We start from the raw sequence: 19,745 nt of genomic DNA, 5'->3' as shown, positions 1-19,745 counted from the left end.
TTCAATGAGTTTGGTTCTTAACTAAGTAGCGGAAGATTTGAAGAAACTAGTTTTTTTTTATAAAAAAAAAAACACGTGTATCAAAACCAATAGATTTTGTTGGAAAAAATGTCGTACATTTTAAATTAAATAAAGCATGCGTTGGAGAATTTAATTTGCCGAAAATAATTATATTAATATATCGGATGGATGTACCTTTGGAGAAAATATTGGAAATTATTACCACAAGAAAAACTGCAATTTGATGGTACATGCCACAGAATACCAGACACTAGTAAACGTGAAGATTTTTATGCTGCTGTTAAAGGCCATTATATTTGGTGAGTCCCATTGTAAACATATTTAAATAGAGACAAAGCCATACATCGTGGTTTGATATTCGGTTTGCCCTATGTCCCACCAGTGGCCCACCGAATAAACTCTTTATCCATTGTAACATGTTATGCGACAGCAGCCACTGTTACTAGTCATTAATAGCGAGCGCTGTTATATGTATGTCAACGCAGCTTATTTTTCAGCCCATGTTGTTTTTATATTTTTCGCTCCATAGATATTTCGCTTCATAACTTCCATTTCAGTATTACATTTGTTCCATTCCAATATCCCTCTGAGAGCCGCTCCCAAAGATCTCCACTATACAAACAATACGGAGTAGCCTCTACCAAAGGTCCCACCCACTTGGCAGCGCAACTCCAAGTTTCACCAACAACATTGGCTCCACATGTTGGGGTCTCAGTCACATTCTCTTAGTTTCTCCCAGTTTTAGATCGAAAATTACTCGTATTTTTTTATCACTCATTGTTTATCACCTAGCTGGTTTTGTTGAGTCAGCTAGTGCTGGCATTCGCGCATTGGTGTACAATTTGGAGTACGAGGCTTACCTCTCGTTTGGTTAATAATATCACAAATGGCTTCTTTTTAATATATTTTAACATATATTCCATATTTAAAAGGAGAACAAGGTGGTTATAGCTCGTTACTGATGTAAGAGCAGATGCAGTTTTGTTTATATTTTTAAATAATTGTTGTACTTGTTATGTACATTCCGTACCCACGCGTACACTTTTAACAACCGTCGTAGAAAGTTCCATCACTGGTGCATTATCATTATTAAGCCGGGAGATTTGCTCTCTCCACCTCTTGAGTGTTTTTGCTGTGTCCACTACTGCGCTCGAAGGCTCTCTTCTCTCTTACCGAGGTGCTTCCAAAACACTTCCATGTATTTGGAAATCTAAGGTTCAATGAACTTTGATAGAACACATCAGTGAACAGCTGTTTCGTGACGTCACTGATGTGTGAATGCATTGGCCTCCGTATTGATACATCTTATGGATAGTTTTCTGGTTATTGCTGGTTTGCAAGTTTTTTTTTATTATTATCTGTGCTTACTAACAGAGTATAAGTTGATGGACTTCTGTGTATATGGTTCTAGAATTGCATGAGTACCCTTTTATGCCTATCCATATCTGCCAACTACATGTTGCATGTAGCACCATAGATTCAGAAGGGAATATGGTGTACTCTTACATGTTTAACTGACATTTCTTTTCCATATTGTGCTCTATAATAGGAAAATTCCTTTTGCTTTTGTGTATCGTCTCCCTGATTTTCTATATCTGGAGATTACTGGTTGATTTTGGTTTGTTTTCATCTTTTCTTTGAAATCATTTTCGTTTTTCCCCAATTTCCTTTCGAATTGCGGACGTTTTTCCACGATGTCTTTGGAAAAGTTTATCCGTCTTTCGGACATGTTGGTCGAATTTGAGGCCAATTTAAATGATAAACAGAACCCATTGTCATCGAGTTTTGTTATAGAAACTCACAAGGAAGAGGTAAGGGATATATGGGATCGACTTAAGCCTGCCTACGAGCAGTGTCTTTCCGACATCGAGCAGGAATCGCCAGATGAGGAGGATAATAAGGGAGATGATGAAAGGGCTTCGGTACTAGAGACTGTGAAGTCCAAGTTCAAGAGCGCGTTTGCTACTTATTGCCGATGCGTGGAGCAGTTAGGGGAAATGCTGCAAAAGTTGCCTGTGCCAACGGCTCCATCCGTTCCGAGCCAGCCTCAGGGCTTTAAGCTGCCACCCTGTGAAATCCCGGTTTTCAGTGGGGACTACCGCTCCTGGCCCACATTTCGGGATATGTTTACAGCGGTGTGCATAGAAAATCCTCGACTTAGTTCCGTTGAAAAATTGTTCCATTTGAACCAAAGGACTAAGGGTGAACCGAATGACATTGTTGGGAAAGTTCCATTGACCAACGAAAACTTCATTGTGGCATGGAAGAGCCTTTGTTCACGTTACGAGAACAAGAGGGTCTTAGTGAATAATCAATTGAAGTCTTTGTTCGCCATTGCCTCCACTCAATCCGAATCAGCTCAGTCACTTAAGACACTCCAGAGGGATATAAATGCATGCATTTCCATGCTTAAACTTTACGGAATTGACGTCGAAAGTTGGGACCCAATTTTTATATTCATTTGCTCTAGTCGTCTGCCTGATACCACATTGACTCTATGGGAGGAGACACTAGACGACAAGACGGTCATTCCAAAATGGTGTTCACTAGATGCTTTCCTAACGAACCGTCACAGAACCTTAGAATCCGTCTCCGAGATGCGCAGGACGGACCCTGCGCCCGATTCTTCTGCCGAGAAGACAAACCCCAGATCTGTGAATAAAGGTCTTAAAGCATTTCAAACTAGGGTGACAGATTCCAAGTGTCGACTATGCCCTACAGAGGTCCATGTGATCCGCAAATGTCCCAAGTTTTTGACCATGACCCCGCAACAGAGATTGACGGAGATCAAGAGATTCGACTTATGCCTTAACTGTTTTTCGAAGGTGCATAGTGTGAGAAATTGTACCAGCAAGTTCTCTTGTTTCCAATGTTCCAAACGACATAATACCCTACTCCATCGGGAACAGGTTCCCCAGAGCCAACCCAGCCCAAATTCCAATTCTTCCATAAGCTGTACGCCCTCGCCCTCGCATTCTACCCCCTCCTCTATTGCCATACAGTCCACTAGTTCAGAGGGTGAAATAGTACAGTCTTGTTTTGCTGCCCAGTCCAAGGGAGTTTTATTAGGCACTGCTTTGGTGAAAATACGCCACAATGGGTTAGCATATCTGGCTAGAGCGTTGGTGGATTCTGGTTCGGAGGGAACATTTATCTCCGAAAAACTGTTTAACACGCTTAGGCTTCCATTTAAGCGGACTGCTGCCTGTATTTATGGTTTGAATAATTCTACTTCGGCTTCCGTCCAGAAGGAATGCTCCTTCCTCCTAGCTTCGCATAGTGATGATGATTTCGAAGTTTCGGTTAGTGCCCTTGTAGTTCCACATCTCTCTGGAAGCCTTCCATCAAGAACCATTGGTATGAACTTGCTTGCCGACATTCCAAGTATTCCGTTGGCCGATCCCCGGTTTTATGAGAAAGCGACGATTGATCTTTTGATAGGAGCGGATTTGCTTCCTATGATTATGCGATCGGGTATTAAGAGAGAAATCTGTGGATCACTACTGGCACAGGAAACTGTTTTCGGTTGGATCCTTACAGGTCCTATTCCATGTGAGAGGAATACTTCATGTTCCAGGGTTGTATCCTATTTCTGTGAGTTATCCCTCGATGCTGCTATTTCTCGTTTCTGGGAGGTGGAAGACCTTCCCAGGAAGACGTTCCTTTCCGCGTCTGATAGGTTTTGTGAGGAACTATATTCCGCCACCACCACAAGGGATAAGAATGGCAGATATATTGTATCCCTCCCGTTCAAGGAGGATTTTCTGGCGGGTAGTGATATCGGCCATTCCAGAAATGCAGCTTTGGTACAGTTCTTTCGAAATGAGGCACGTCTTCTTCGAACGCCGCAGTTCAAGGACGAATATGACAAGGTACTTACGGAGTACGAATCCTTAGGTCATATGACGAAAGTGTCCGATCCGATAAGTCCCGGTCTTTCATCACATTACTACCTTCCACACCATGCGGGGGTGAAACCGGACAGCACGACCACGAAGGTGCGGGTTGTTTTTAATGCTTCCTCTCGCGCTTCCAACGGGAAGAGTCTCAACGACGTTTTACATACCGGTCCTGTGCTGCAACAGGATCTTGTAGTACTTATTTTGAACTGGAGATTGTTTCGTTACGTATTCAATGGGGACATTACCAAGATGTACCGACAAATCTTGGTGAATCCTGAACATAGGGCATTTCAGCGCATTATCTTTCGACAGGATCCAAACGGAAAAGTTCAAGACTACGAACTAAGTACGGTTACTTTTGGAGTAAATTGTGCTCCTTTCCTGGCCATTCGGACCCTCCTGCAATTGGCCGATGATGTTCGGGGGACGTATCCGCTGGCTTACGAGATTCTTCGGAACTCAATGTATGTGGATGACGCCTTGGTGGGCGCACATTCTATACCAGCTGCAATTGATGCTAGGGGGCAGTTAATTCAGGCACTGGGTTCCGCCGGTTTTGCGATGCGAAAATGGACATCGAATTCCAAAGAGATTCTCTCTGGCGTTCCAACGGAACAGTTGCTTTTCGAGGATTTTTTAGAATTTGATGACCGAAGTACGGCCAAAACCTTGGGCATTCGTTGGAATGCATCGTCCGACTCGTTTTTCTTTACTGCGCTTCCATTTCCTGGACACTGTTCATATACGAAGAGGGAGGTTTTATCCCAAATATCTAGGCTTTTTGACCCTGCTGGTTGGCTTGCTCCATGTATAGTTATCGCCAAATTGATTATGCAAACAATTTGGGTAGAAGGTACAAAATGGGATGAGGAGATTTCGGTACAGTCGTTATCCAGCTGGAAATCATTCCAGTCTTTCTATCCATCTATTAATTCAATTGCTGTACCAAGGTGGTTCAATTATACGACAGACTGCGAGGTCCAGTTCCACGGTTTCAGCGATGCATCTGAGAAAGCATACGCGGCCGCCCTTTACATTCGTGTTAAAAGGAAACAGTCTACTTTCGTTCATTTGGTCTCGTGCAAGACAAAGGTTGCGCCACTTAAGACCCTTTCAATCCCTCGGCTGGAACTTTGTGGTGCTACATTACTGGCCGAGATGATAGACCATCTGATACCGCAGTTACGTGTGCAGAAGTTCTCAATATTCTGTTGGACAGATTCAACCATTGTCTTATCATGGTTGGCCAAGCCCCCTTGTTTCTGGTCCACTTTCGTCGCGAACAGAGTATCCAAGATTACCCAAGTCATAAGTCCACCTAATTGGCGCCACGTCAGATCGGAGCAGAACCCAGCTGATCTCGCCAGTCGTGGGGCTTACCCACAAGATCTCTCGGGAAATGACTTGTGGTGGCATGGTCCTAATTGGTTGGGCGATTCTGAGGAGAATTGGCCGAGACTTGAAGACATCCAGCCAGATTCAATCGAAATTGAGAGAAAAAGTATTAAAGTTCATTTCTCCTATTTTAGCAATTACGAGGACATTCTCGAGAGATTTTCATCCCTCCCCAGGGCAATACGTGTAATTGCCTATGTTTTTAGATTTTTCTATAGCACGCATCCCAAATTTAGAAACGCTTACAGAAGGGAGTCTCATAATGTGACCACTACAGAGGTCGTGATGATTCAAGACCGCCTCATATCCATCACCCAGAAGGCGCACTTTCCGAACGAATATCTAGCTCTCTCGGCGAGAAAAACAATTGCCTCTGCTAGTTCCATACTGAGTTTAAATCCGTTTCTTGATGCCGATGGTATCATGAGGATTTGTGGTAGGCTAACCTCAGCCCCTGGGTTATCCTACAATGAGAAACATCCTATTATCCTGCCTTATAACTGCCAACTTTCGCGTCTATTGGTACAATTTATCCACTCGATTTCTGTTCATGGTGGTAATCAACTGGTACTGCGGTTGATTCGGACACAATTCTGGATCATAAAGGTCAAGAATTTGATAAAGACAACTTTGAACAGATGTAAACCTTGTGTTTTGTACAAGCACAAGTGCCAACAGCAAATAATGTCCGCTTTACCTCCTGAAAGGGTGGACATTTCTCGGCCCTTCACCCACACCGGGTTGGATTTCGCAGGACCATTTGAAATAAAGAGCTATTCCGGTCGATTCTGCCGCATATCGAAGGGGTATGCGTGTATATTTATTTGTTTTGCCACAAAGGCAATACATTTGGAGGCGACATCCGACCTCTCCACAAACACGTTTCTGGCTGCATTCAGCAGATTTGTCTCGCGCCGAGGATGTCCACTTCACCTTCATTCCGATAATGGCACCAACTTTGTGGGTGCATCGAAGGTCCTTGCTAAGAATTTCTTGCAGAGTTCCAAACAATCTATAGAGTCCAACTATGCGCACCAAAAGATAGAGTGGCACTTTATTCCACCTGGAGCCCCACACATGGGTGGGCTCTGGGAAGCGGGAGTAAAGAGCTTCAAAACTCATTTTCGGAAGGTAGCAGCTAACTTTAAACACACGTTTGAAGAATTTCAGACATTGCTCTCAAAGATAGAGGCTTGTTTGAACTCCCGTCCACTATGTTCGATTTCACAAGAGTCGTCGGACTTTTCTGCTCTAACTCCAGGGCATTTCTTAATTGGTGCTCCGATTTTGACACCACTAGATCCGAAGATTTCCGAAGCTCCAATTTCCCTCGTCAATCGATGGCAACGATTGAAGGCAATACACCAACATTTCTGCATCCGTTGGAAAGGGGAATACCTAAAGGAATTGCACAAGCGTCATAAATGGAAAAGACCAACCGAAAACTTGGCAGAGAATATGTTGGTTGTGGTCAAGGATGAGAACTTACCTCCCAATTGCTGGCGTCTAGGTAGAATCTCAAAGGTACATCCAGGATCTGATGGTCAAGTTCGTATTGTGGATATCACGACTGAAAAGGGTATCATAGCACGGCCAATTACGAAAGTGGTTGTATTACCGTTCGATTCAACCTCCTAACTCGCACTTTAGATATATGAAAGTAAGCATCACATGACACTAGCAATCTAAAGTCTTATTATTCGTAGCTCAATATGCGTAACAACAAGAATTCCAACAAACAGTCAACAAAGCGGTCAAACAGCTACGTGTGCAGGTTGTGCAGATGGACTCATCCATTGCGTAAATGCAAAAAGTTTCTAGAAATGAATGTAACTGAGCGAATCCAGGTGGTTAAAACATACGGCTACTGCAAAAATTGTTTAGCCCATTCGCACTCTCAAAACACTTGTTTCACCACCAGTGGATGCAGATATTGCCATTCGAAACATCATAGCTTGCTACACATCTCCAACAGATTGAACAAGGCGAGGATTCCAAACCCAACAAAATCATCTCATCAAGAAACAAAATCCAACAAATGTCCATCATCGCATTCAAATCGAAGTCCTAAAGACAAATCCAAAGCCAAATCCACTCCCACGACCGAAACTAAGTCCACGGAAACATCATTATCTGCCATTCTGAAGCAAAATACATCCACCTTGCTTCCGACTGTGGTCGTTGAGATTGAAGACAGCATCAAGGTCCGATGTCTTCTAGACTCTGGCTCCAAATATAGCTCCATCTCTTCCAAATTGGTCGATCGTCTCAAATTGGTATCATATACTTTGAATCACGAGACAATCTGTCCAGTGACTTTAAGATCTGTCTACGACACATCCATCCAAATTACGTCGACGTTGCGTGTTAATAATCGCATATCCTTACACACTCCTTCCAAATCACTGCCAAGCCTCTATGCTACGAAATTCGATAATATGATGCTAGCTGATGCTGGTTTTTTCAAATCCGGTCCAGTGAACATAATTCTCGGTGCCGATACATATTCCCGAGTTATTCGAGAGGGGATTATAAATCGTTTGGGGTTGCCAACTGCTCAAAACACCATCTTTGGATGGACTATTTATGGCAATTGTTCCATTTAACTCTAGTTCCATATACTTGTCTATTTTTGAAATGGATACCTGAATTCTATTCCATTATTTGCAACGATTGTCGTATAACTAACCATTGATAGCACGAACTGGGATAATTAGAAAAGTGTAAACCATACCCTACTACTTAATTTTAAGCACATTAGTTTTACATATAACTAAACCATTTTGATTGTTAGATGAATTTATCTAAAACTGAATTTATGACAATACTTGTTTTTTCTATTATAACGTCTTGATAAATTGAATTATTAATAAGAGTAAAAAACATACATCTTACTATGTATTATAGCATATTTTTTTTGCTGGAAGAAGTAATGATGACATGGTTGTGGATTTTATTGCAGAAGTACTGCAAGGGGGCCGGAATGTTCACGCGAAATGCTTGAGAAACCCTACAATTTGCCCGCTTAATTGAACTCCTATAGAAAATATTAGAAATCCCCAATTACTTAAAAAAGATATTAATCACTTCGTCAAGTTATGTCAAAGTTTAACAATGCCATTTCGCCGCAACATAAGCCATGTCAAAATTATGACTTCCGCGCGTAGTCTTAAGACTTCTGCCTCTTTTTGACTTCATCCGCCGAACTGGTAAGATCATTCCAAAGAAATAAAGTCGTAGCTATCCAACCACCCTAATTCTTGTGTGTACTTTATTTGGTTATCTTTCCACTCCTCTACCTGGAACACAACCTCCAATAACTCTCCTCGAGACGTGAAGTATTGCAGACTTCACATCAACCCACTCAACTCTTGGCTCACGAGACGCTCCCCGTTCCCCCTCTCGCATCCATAGGTGTTGTTCTGATTGGTTCCCAATTCACATCATCAAACACATTTCGAACCGAACACTGATTTTGGTAATAAAATTCAATGATTTGCAAGCGTTGCTCGTTAGTAAGTCTATTCATGATGAAATGTCAAAGCATACTGAGCATCTTTCTCTTTGACACCATGTCTGAAATCCCACGTGATCTGTCAAATACTAATGCATGAAAATCCTAACCTCAAAAAAATCACCCTTTAGTTAATAAACTTTGATTTGGGAAGTCATTTTACTTAACCAAGTTTATTAATTCTTAGCTTTAATATTTCTATAGCAAACAAAGTTTTTTTTACCCAATATAAACATTTTGCTATTTTGAGTTCAACATATATTACAAACCTATATTCTTCAAATTGAATAAATATTCGTTCAAAATAGTTTACGAATTTCCCAAATTTGAGCAGTATTGTATAGATTTAATTCAAATATAAGTTTTAAACTTAGGTTGAAAGATTTTTTAACAGATATGATTAAATCCAATAACTTCTCACTAATACAAGTCTAGCCTTAATGCAATTATAAAGGTGCGATTTAAACAAGTTGTTTGTCAGTCATGCAATTATCACTCGACTAAAACTTAGTTCACTTTAGTCGAGTGAGGGATATAGGATAAAATATCCATGTTACAAACCATATTAGAAACCTTAACAAATTCTTATTTAAAAAGCAAAATGCGCCTTTAACATTGTTTTGTCTATGGGACAATCTTTCATTCAATGCTCTTAGTGGCAACTACATGCGGTAATAATAAAAGAAATATGCATATGCCATTGAACATCATGCGCCATCCAGAGCAAAATGCATTTCACGTATTCCGGCAACGAAACGGCCTTGTGTGTGCACTGATACACTAACAACAGAGGTAACAGCTGAAAAATACACAAACAACATCCCGAATACCGTTTCGCGAACAAAGTCGCGAACAAAGCCGTGGCCGCTAATAAGCAAAAACGAATAAGTAAAAACATGTGATATGAAACTAATAATAAGTATTTAATAAAAATCAGTTTTTACCATTGCATAAAAAATGTAAACAATTGTGAAATAATGACCGTTTTGCAAATGTGCAAATGCAGGCACGAATATAAAAAATGATATTGCCGGAGCAAACAAAAATGCCTGGTGAATTTTTTTCTATACAAGGTAAATTTGGTGAGAATTTAATTCTATCCCTTGTTTCTGTGGATATAATGTTTTTCTTTTTCTACATAAATTATAGGAAGAAATTTAATATGCCTCAACTGCAACGATTTTGCAGGAATTGGTTATCATCACTATTGCTAAGAAGACAATATACTGCATTAGAGCTTGACTCGTTCTGACATTTTGGTAAGCATTAGAATTAAAAACAAAAAACTTTTATTCTGTTAGTTTACTGGTCTTTTTATACCCACCACCGATAGATGGGAGTATATCCATTTTGTCGTTCCGTTTGCAACACATCGAAATATCCATTTCGACCCTATAAAGAATATATATTCTTGATCGTCGTAAAAATCTAAGACGATCTAGTCTGTCTATTGAAATCACGCAACAGTCTTCAAAAATAGAGATATTGAGTTTAAAATTTGAACAAATTCTTTCTTTGTTCATAGGCAGGTTAAGCTCGAAGATGGACTATATCGGACTATATATTGATATAGCCCCCTCCTAGCTCCTACGACCACAAAAGCCACATTTATTATACGATTTTGCTGAAATTTGACACAGTCACTTGTGTTAGGCTTTTCAACATCCGTGTCCTATATTATTCAGATCGGTCTGTTTTTGCATATAGTCGCCAAAAAGGCCAATATTTTGTTCAACAAACTTGAAAGTAGTATAGATTACTATTTTGTCCATAGGCACTCAATGGACCACTCAATGTCCGTGTCGAATTTGGTCCAAATCGGGCCATTTTTCGATATAGCATAAATTATGCATTTTTCACGTGGTTTATTCCGAGGTGGTGGGTACCCAAAGGTCGGCTCGGCCGAACTTAACGCCTTTTTACTTGTTTTCTTTTTTATTTAACTTTGTTGCAGGAACTTTTTAAATTAAAATGCAAACTAAATTTAGTGCAGCTATGGAATATATTAACGCAGATGTTTTCACAAAGGATTTATACTGATAACTACAGCCGACGCACACCTTTTTTGGTAAGTATTAGACTAAAAAAACCATGTACTTACTTTTCTCTGAATCAATAAAATATTGTGAAGATGGCGTAACGGAACTTCTATGAAAATTAATATGGCGCTTTCCTCTTTGCTGATTTTATACAATTGGGAATTTCTCCAAAGCCAATGAGAACTTAAAATGTGAATGTTTTTATTTGAATTGTTAATGTATATGAAATACATATTCGCAAAGTGTATATATGAAAGACATTAATAAATAACAAGTAAAATGAATACCCACCACCTCGGGTATATACGTAAACCAACCTTCCTAACACAACTCACTGCCCCAAATTTCGGTGAAATCGGACAATAAATGCGCCTTTAATGGGCCCAAAACCTTAAATCGAGAGATCGGTCTATATGGCAGCTACATATATGCAAACCTGGACCAATCTGGGCCAAGTTTCAGAAAGATGTCGAAGGTCCTAGCACAACTCACTGTCTCACATTTCTGCGACACGGGACAATAAATGCGCCTTTTATGGGCCCGAGACCTTAAATGGAGAGATCGGTCTATATGGCAGCTATATCCAAATCTGAACCGATCTTGGCCAAATTGAAGAAATATGGCTAAGGGCCTAACACACCTCACTGTCCCAAATTTCGGCAAAATCGGATAATAAATGTGGCTTCTATGGGCCCGAGACCTTAAATGGAGAGATCGGTCTATATGGCAGCTATATCCAAATCTGAACCGATCTTGGCCAAATTGAAGAAGGATGTCGAGGGGCTTAATTTAACTCATTGTCCGAAATTTTGGCAAAATCGGACAATAAATGTGACTTTTATGGGCGCAAGACCTTAAATCGACAGATCAGTCAATATGGCAGCTATATCCAAATCTGAACAGATCAGGGCCAAACTGAAGAAATATGGCGAAGGGCCTAACACACCTCACTGTTCCAAATTTCGGCAAAATCGGATAATAAATGTATCTTCTATGGGCCTAAGACCCTAAATCGGCGGATCGGTCTATATGACAGCTATATCCAAATCTGGACCGACCTGGCCCAAATTGAAGAAGGATGTCGAAGGGCCTAACACAACTCACTGTCCTAAATTTCAGAAAAATCGGATAATAAATGTGGCTTTTATGTGCCTAAGACCCTAAATCGGCGGATCGGTCAATATGGGGGGTATATCATGATATAGTCCATCTTCGAATTTAACCTGCTTATGAAAAAAAAAGAATCTGTGCAAAGTTTCAGCTCAATATCTCTATTTTTTAAGGCTGTAGCGTGATCCCAACAGACAGACGGACGGACATGGATAGATGGTCTTAGATTTTTACGGCGATTAAGAATATATTGTAATTCATTCAATTTCTTCAATAATTTGAATTTATTTTATTTTCAGCTCTTGTAAAAGGCTGCAGCGTGATTATATCATAAGAAACATATTTTCGGATTTTCTCGCCAGGATTCGAAACCGGAGATTGAAATTCATAGGGGGACAAGTAACTTCTGTGCCACGGAGGCATGCAAAGTATAGATTACTATTTCGTCCATAGTAAAAATAATAATTTCGAAGATAGGCTAGCTACATCCGACTATATATAGATATATCTTCCTTAAAAACCGATCTGCCACTTAGATTTCTGAAGGGAGCAGAATAACCATTTTTATACCCTCCACCATAGGATGGGGGTATACTAATTTCGTCATTCTGTTTGTAAATACTCGAAATATTCGTCTGAGACCCCATAAAGAATATATATTCTTGATTTTATGTCGATCTAGCCATGTCCGTCCGTCTGTCCGTCCATCCGTCTGTCTGTCCGTCCATCCGTCTGTCTGTCGAAAGCACGCTAACTTTCGAAGGAGTAAAGTTAGCCGCTTGAAATTTTGCACAAATACTTCTTATTAGTGTAGGTCTTATTAGTGATTTCTTGAGCCTCTAGAGTGCGCAATTATTATCCGATTGGAATGAAATTTTGCACGACGTGTTTTCTTATGATATCCAACAACTGTGTCAAGTATGGCTCAAATCGGTCTATAACCTGATAAAGCTGTCATATATATCGATCTTGGGTCTTGACTTCTTAAGCCTCTAGAGTGCGCAATTTTTATCCGATTTGGCTTATATTTTGTACGACGGATCCTCTCATGACCATAAACTTACGTTTTTATTATGGTCTGAATCGGTCTATAGCCTAATACAGCTCCCATATAAATCGATCTCTCTATTTTACTTCTTGAGTCCCCAAAGGGCGCAATTCTTATTCGATTTGGCTGACATTTTACACAGGTCTCCATCATATAATTTAATTGTAGTCCAAACCGGACCATATCTTGATATCGCTCTAGTAGCAGAGCAAATCTTTTCTTATATCCTTTTTTGCTTAAGAAGAGATGCCGGGAAAAGAACTCGATAAATGCGATTCATGGTGGAGGGTATATAAGATTTGGCTCGGCCGAACTTAACACGTTTTTACTTGTTTTTAAATGACGACTACTGGATCGAATAAAAAATACAGAAACAAATTTTTTTTAAATAATTTTTATAATTCAAATTTTCTTTTGATTGTCCTTTACCATTACAAATTATTTGTGATTTAAAATACTATATTTGTCTACGCTTTCTTAACTTACAAAGTCGATACTTTGACTATTTTTTCTTAAGGACAGCCACTTTCGTACTTCTTAACTAAACAAGCGAATTTCTGTCGAAATCTGTAACCTCAGTTCAAATATTTTTGTTTACAAGGAGATCCGAGGATTTTATTGATGTTCCTTGACCATTTTTTTAATAGAAAGTTTTACAAATTCTTAGTTGAAGTACATTTACATTGGCCTCTAAATCCGTATTTATGACCTTTTCGAGATTTAAGTGCTAAATCCGGTGTTTTTTGCAGGTTTTATCATAAAAAAATAAATCCCATTTTTTCAGGATTTATATTTAAATCCCAAATAAACCCGATTTCATGGCTGAATAATCGATAAAAGTACCAAAATATGCAACTGTTTTCAAGAACTGTGTATGGATGTGTGTCATATGCACATTCATATATACGCATGTACGCTTGTGTATGTCACTTAAATCACCAAAATCGCAGTGTAAACGGACAAGATTTGTTTTTAGATTTAGTTAAATCTAGATCATAAAAATATCAATGGAAACGTGCTATTAGTTGAGCTTAAAAAACAAAAACAAAAACTGGTACATGCCGAATTCAGGATGTCCGTGTGACTGTCCGTCTGTAATCACGCTAAGAGCTTCAAAATTTTTGATCTGAAATAAAATTTGGCACTTATTAATATATTTTTTCTAACGTTAAGTTTTTGATATAAATACATTACTGTCATATAAACCAATCTCCCGATTTAGTTTTTGGGTGCTGAAATTTGGAAAAGCGACTCCGATAAGTCATAGACCAATTATCCGATTTATCCGAACTGTCAAAAAGGAACAGTGTTACCAGATAAAAAATCCCCCTTCCTTCACATGAGGATATCCAAAGTTTTACCCGGCCGAACTAATGCATAGTGGCATGTTTCTTTTTTGTACTTTTTCACTGTTTTTATGTTGAATTATTTTTCATGCTGTCACATTTGTGAAATGTTAAAATAATTTATTGGTCAGGCCATTATCAAAATTTGGCATTGGTCATATCCATATCTGTTTGCTAACACTAAATGGGTTTTCTGCGCATTGTTGAAAGTATTTAATTCTTATCACGCACATCACTGCATGAACTCAACAAGCAACAATTATTATAGAATTTTATTTTGAATTTTTGATATCGAAATAATAAATGTTATCGTTTTTTTTTTTATTTCAGTTTGACTTAATGACCTCTGCGTCCGTGACGAATGAGCTTGGGTTAGACTTTGCACTTTCACCCAAACATTGAAAGCGCCAATGAGGTAGACCTAAAATGTATAGTTTCATAGTTGCTATAAGAATGTTTGCATACTCAAAAATTTGTGCAAATTTATCTGAGAGCAAGAAAATTTTGAGACTTTGGTAATTGAGAGTTTGAAAATTTCTGCTGGAGGTTTTTATTCCCAGCAGCAATGTGCAGCATCGAGTTGGTGTTTTTGAAAATCAGCTGATTTATTTAAATAAAAAGCAAAAGAGGCTGTTCTCACTCTCATGCCAATTTTACTGGCAAATTTTTAGTAGAAAAGTGCGCGAACATAAGGTCTGTTCCCTTTCGCATTTTGGTCGAAGAATGTTTCAAAAGTGTGTGTGTGTTTTTTTATAGACGTTGGATCATTACCGGGAGTGAATATCCAATAGTTGTTGAAAAATTTGCAGCATTTATTATTATTGCAATACTAATTATATCCCTAAATAGGTTGGCCCTCGTTTTAAAATTGTTGCAGAAAGGACGGACAAATCGAGGCGCATTTATAAGGTGGCCGCATTGACGAATTGCTACACAAAAGCATCTTTTTTGTTTTTGGGAGTTTTTTTATGTAAAAAGTTGTAAACAAGTGGAAGAAAAATCGACTCGCTTTGACATTCACATTTTCGGCAAATTTTTATCGATCAATTAGAGCAAAAGTTTAGTATGGCCTATATATAAGGTGGCAGCATCGACGAATTGCTATAACAAAGCATCTTTTTTGGGGAATTGATATGTACAAATTTGTAAACAAGGGAAGAAAATTCGATTCGCTTTGGCATTTGAAATTTTCGGAAAATTTGATTCGACCAATCAGAGCAAGAAGAAAATAGATCAAGGCGTATTTATAAGGTGGCCGCACCGGGGAATTGCTACAACAAAGCATCCTTTTTTGGGAACTTGGTATGTCAAAATTTGTAAACAGGGCGAAGAAAATTCAATTCGCCGTGACATTTAAAATTTTCGGTAAATTTATTTCAACCAATCAGAAAAAAGTTTATTAATTTTGGAGTGACAAGCAAAAAAAAAAAAAATTAAAAATGTTCAAAATTCCTATTAGCTCCGCACAAAACCATCAATATGGTAGGTTTAATTATAGTTCTCACTAGGTTGTTATAGTAAACTAGCTACCCATAGCTACGAAGAATGCATAGTCTAGATCTCTCTGTACGCACCCCATCTAAGTCGCAGAGTTCATGGGTCTTGACACTCAACAGATTCAAGCAGAAGAAATATAGAACACAACAAACTGCTACAACAACAACAGTGCATTTAACCTTCCACGGTTGACCAGGGTAGTTCTAGCTCACTTTTAATGGGGCTGGGATTGATTCCAACATCATAGACGTTTGTCACTATTATAACCAGGGACCACACATCACATGTGTCAAATGCATGACTCTCTGGAGGACATAAGGATTCCTCCTGAATTAAGTTCATACGATGGTCATGGGCAGGATCAGCAAAAGCCTCCAGTAGGGATATTGTGACTACAGCTCAAAGGCGGTTTTTGTAACCTTTTTTGGGGCTCTTAGATAATTGTGGTATGTTTAGGTCATTTGAAAAGGAGCGGGCTAAAGCTTGTTGGCTACGAAGATGACGTTTAGAGTGTGGTTGTTCAGAGAGCATATAGTATGCTGCTAAGATTAGCTTGACGTAAACCCCCCAACTTTTGTTGGTGCTAAGCGACATCTCCAAGATGAGGTGGAGCTATCGCTCTCACTACTGATAGGGCTTCTAATAAGAAATTGCAATCTCAGGACCCTGAATTGGTTCAGGGTTATAGCTACATGAACACTTTTTATACCCTCCACCATAGGATGGGGGTATACTAATTTCGTCATCCTGTTTGTAACTCCTCGAAGTAAGTATATATTCTTGATCGTCATGACATTATAAGTCGATCTAGCCATGTCCGTCCGTCTGTCTGTCGAAAGCACGCTAACTTCGAAGGAGTAAAGCTAGCCGCTTGAGGTCGGTTGGGATAGTAAATGGGCCATATCGGTTCATGTGTTGATAAAGCTGCCATATAAACCGATCTTGGATCTTGATTTTTTGAGCCACTAGGAGGCGAAATTCTTATATGATTTGGTTGAAATTTAGCATGACGTGTTTTTTTATGACTTCCAACAATTGTGGAAGAGGTGGAAATCGGGCCATAACCTGATATAGCTGTCGTATAAACCGATCTGGGGTCTTAACTTCTTGAGCCACTAGAGGGCGAAATTATTATCCGATTCAGCTGAAATTTTGGATGAGGTGTTTTGTTATGACTTTCAACAGCTGTGCTAAGTATGGTTTAAATCGGTCCATAATTTGGGGCTTGACTTCTTGAGCCTCTACAAGGAGCAATTCCTATTCGATTTGGCTGAAATCTAGCATGGCGTGTTTTGTTAATTTTTACGGCAATAGTGGCTTGAAATGGCAGATTGGAGGGAACTTCTTTAGCCCGCCTGGCCCCCTTTATTGTCATGCATGTTGAGTCCTTATCTTCTTCGTTTCAATATTTGACATGAACCGCCGTAAATTTTGTCTTTGTTTATCCGCGCTTTTTGAATTTATTTCGGGTTGCTCCTGTGCTGGTTGATAAAATTAGGTTATATTAGGTTGAATGGAGAACGGCAAGTGGACAATGTGGCTGTAGAGAACACAGACACAAAAAACGGTGGTCATGGTTATCCTGTGCCTTCTCCCAGTAATTGCAGGCCAGTTGCACAATGAGTGCTCAAATTCTCTTAATATGGCCAATGCGATGCGAAAGTCCTGTCATTGCATTGGCAAGTTAAGACCCCTATCTTTAGAAAGAGCGCCAGTTCCATTCTATCCAGGACAGTTCCCATGAACACACCGAGTTTCGCCCTTTCGATGAGCAGTACCAGCTCAGTCTTTCTGGGCTTTATACCTAGCCCATTAGTCATCTCCAATATAGACAGCATCATATATGCACGCTGAAATATGTCTGTAATAGTATAAGGAGGAGAGAACTGCATCGCATGCCACTTTAACATGGTTTAAGCAGCATAACTTTGGAGCATGGTTTCGAATTCAATATGGCTATTTTTCTGCAAGCTCAACAAGAAGGAATGAAAACTTGTTTCTAACATTTCAACTCAATGATATTCGGTTATGGATAAGATGTTATTTTAATCATTAAGGTAAGATTTTGTATACAACAAAAAGCCTGTGAAGCTCGTCCGGGATAGTCAAACAAAGGACAATGGATAAGAATTAGTATTCTATTCAGTTATATCAGGTTATGGACCATACATGTTTTGAATACCAAGAATTGAAGATAAGAATTGCATCCTATAAGCGCTCAAGGAGTAAAATCGTGAAATCGGTTTATATGGAAGCTAAATATATCAAAACGTCGAGTAATATGGCTCATTTATAATCCCAATCGACTTATTATTCTTCGAAATTCCATCCCAATCAGATGAACAACACACTAATTTTTGGCATAAGGCCAATGATACGCCTTTACAACGACAATAATCTTCATATGTAACTTTGTTTGTAAACTCTTAACAGACTGAGTGGGGCCACTCCCTAGCGGACGCAAACCGTGATCACAAATACATATTGTTTTGCAGATATTTCGGTGCGCTACCACCAAAGTCTTATCTTGACAATTTTACATAATAATTTTTTAAATAATGATAAAAATGCTAATGGTAATAGTTTAGCATGCAAATGTTTTGTGATAAATTGCCACGCGGATATCGGGGCTCTTAACACCATTCTGCAATAAACCTTATAATTTATGGCATGGGTGTTTTAATTGTTTTACGCCATGTGCCATCAATTTCGTACCACAATTATGGCTTTGATGTTATCTACCTTAGGGATGGATCAGACTTAAGTTCTTCAAACACTTAATTAATTGGCTCATAGACAAAAAGAGTCCGACTACATACATTCAAGATGAAGAGCTTTGCAATTGATTACGGGGCTAGCAGTACCACACATATTTGTTTAAATAAAATAATGATACAAATTATGCAGTTATTAACAAAAGAAAAGTTAAAGGTTAAGGCATTTGAGTTTAAAGATTTCTCTTGGAGGTTCCTCATGATCTTTACCATACTGCTCGTTGCCAAGACGTACATATTGGCGGTATGCGTTGACATCGAGGGTGCGTTTAACAATGGGCGGACCGAAAACTAATCCAATCTTTAGACTAGCACCGTTAGCGGATCCTTTAAGACTGAATAAACCATATGCTAAGGAACAGATGGATAAATTGTGGGCCCCATGGCGTAAATACAAGGGAGAAAGTGGCAAAGGGCATTTTTACGGATGCCGACTGAGGAGGGATTTGGATCCGATTGCTATGCAGACGATGTTATAATCCTTCTAAGGGGTAAAGATCCGAACCAGCTATGCAGACTGGGCTAGATCTAGGGATCTCAATGTTGATTCAGAGAAGACTGAAATCTGCGTGTTAATTTGACGCACCTCGTTTCCTCAATAAAACGATTTCGATATCTGACAAGGTCAAATAACGACGAGCCGGGACGTAGACTCAAAATGGGGCCGGAATCCGAGGATAGTCCATTGGCTCTGCAGGAGAGTGATTAGACTAATACTTACATATGCCTCAGTAGTTTGGTGGACTGCGATGGAGAAAAGGTGAGGACAACGCCCACTAGGGCACTGGAGACTATTCGAGATACCCGACCCATAGAAATACAGATTAAGTGTGAGGCAGCCACTGCAGCTATGAATCTTAAGGCATGGGAGAATGGATAGAGGATAGGAGTAGGTCAGTGCGTGGTATGGTCAACAATTAAGGATTTTGTAAGTAGCAAGGAACCTCTGGCTAAGTTTTTCTTTTTCGCTGGGGTGTGTCCATAGTGGCATGGGGTGGATTAATGTCTGCATCCTCTTTTCAACCTAACCTAACCTAATCATATCGTCCCTTAACCCTTATGTAGTGGCAAACAAATTGTATGAATTTAAATTAAGTTA

The 19,745-nt window shown here is 39.4% G+C and overlaps 1 protein-coding gene across 1 annotated transcript; it reads left to right on the top strand.

Annotated features, from left to right (window-relative positions):
- Positions 1–1,715: 1,715 nt before the first annotated feature.
- On the top strand, positions 1,716–6,956 carry LOC131997094 (uncharacterized). Its single transcript, XM_059367392.1, has one exon. It carries the CDS (start codon positions 1,716–1,718, stop codon positions 6,954–6,956), a length of 5,241 nt encoding a protein of 1,746 aa, XP_059223375.1.
- The last annotated feature ends 12,789 nt before the right edge of the window (positions 6,957–19,745 follow it).

The sequence above is a fragment of the Stomoxys calcitrans genome, chromosome 4 (assembly GCF_963082655.1).
Source record: "Stomoxys calcitrans chromosome 4, idStoCalc2.1, whole genome shotgun sequence".
Taxonomy (NCBI): Eukaryota; Metazoa; Arthropoda; class Insecta; order Diptera; family Muscidae; genus Stomoxys; species Stomoxys calcitrans.
This window is presented reverse-complemented; position numbering and strand designations above follow the sequence as displayed.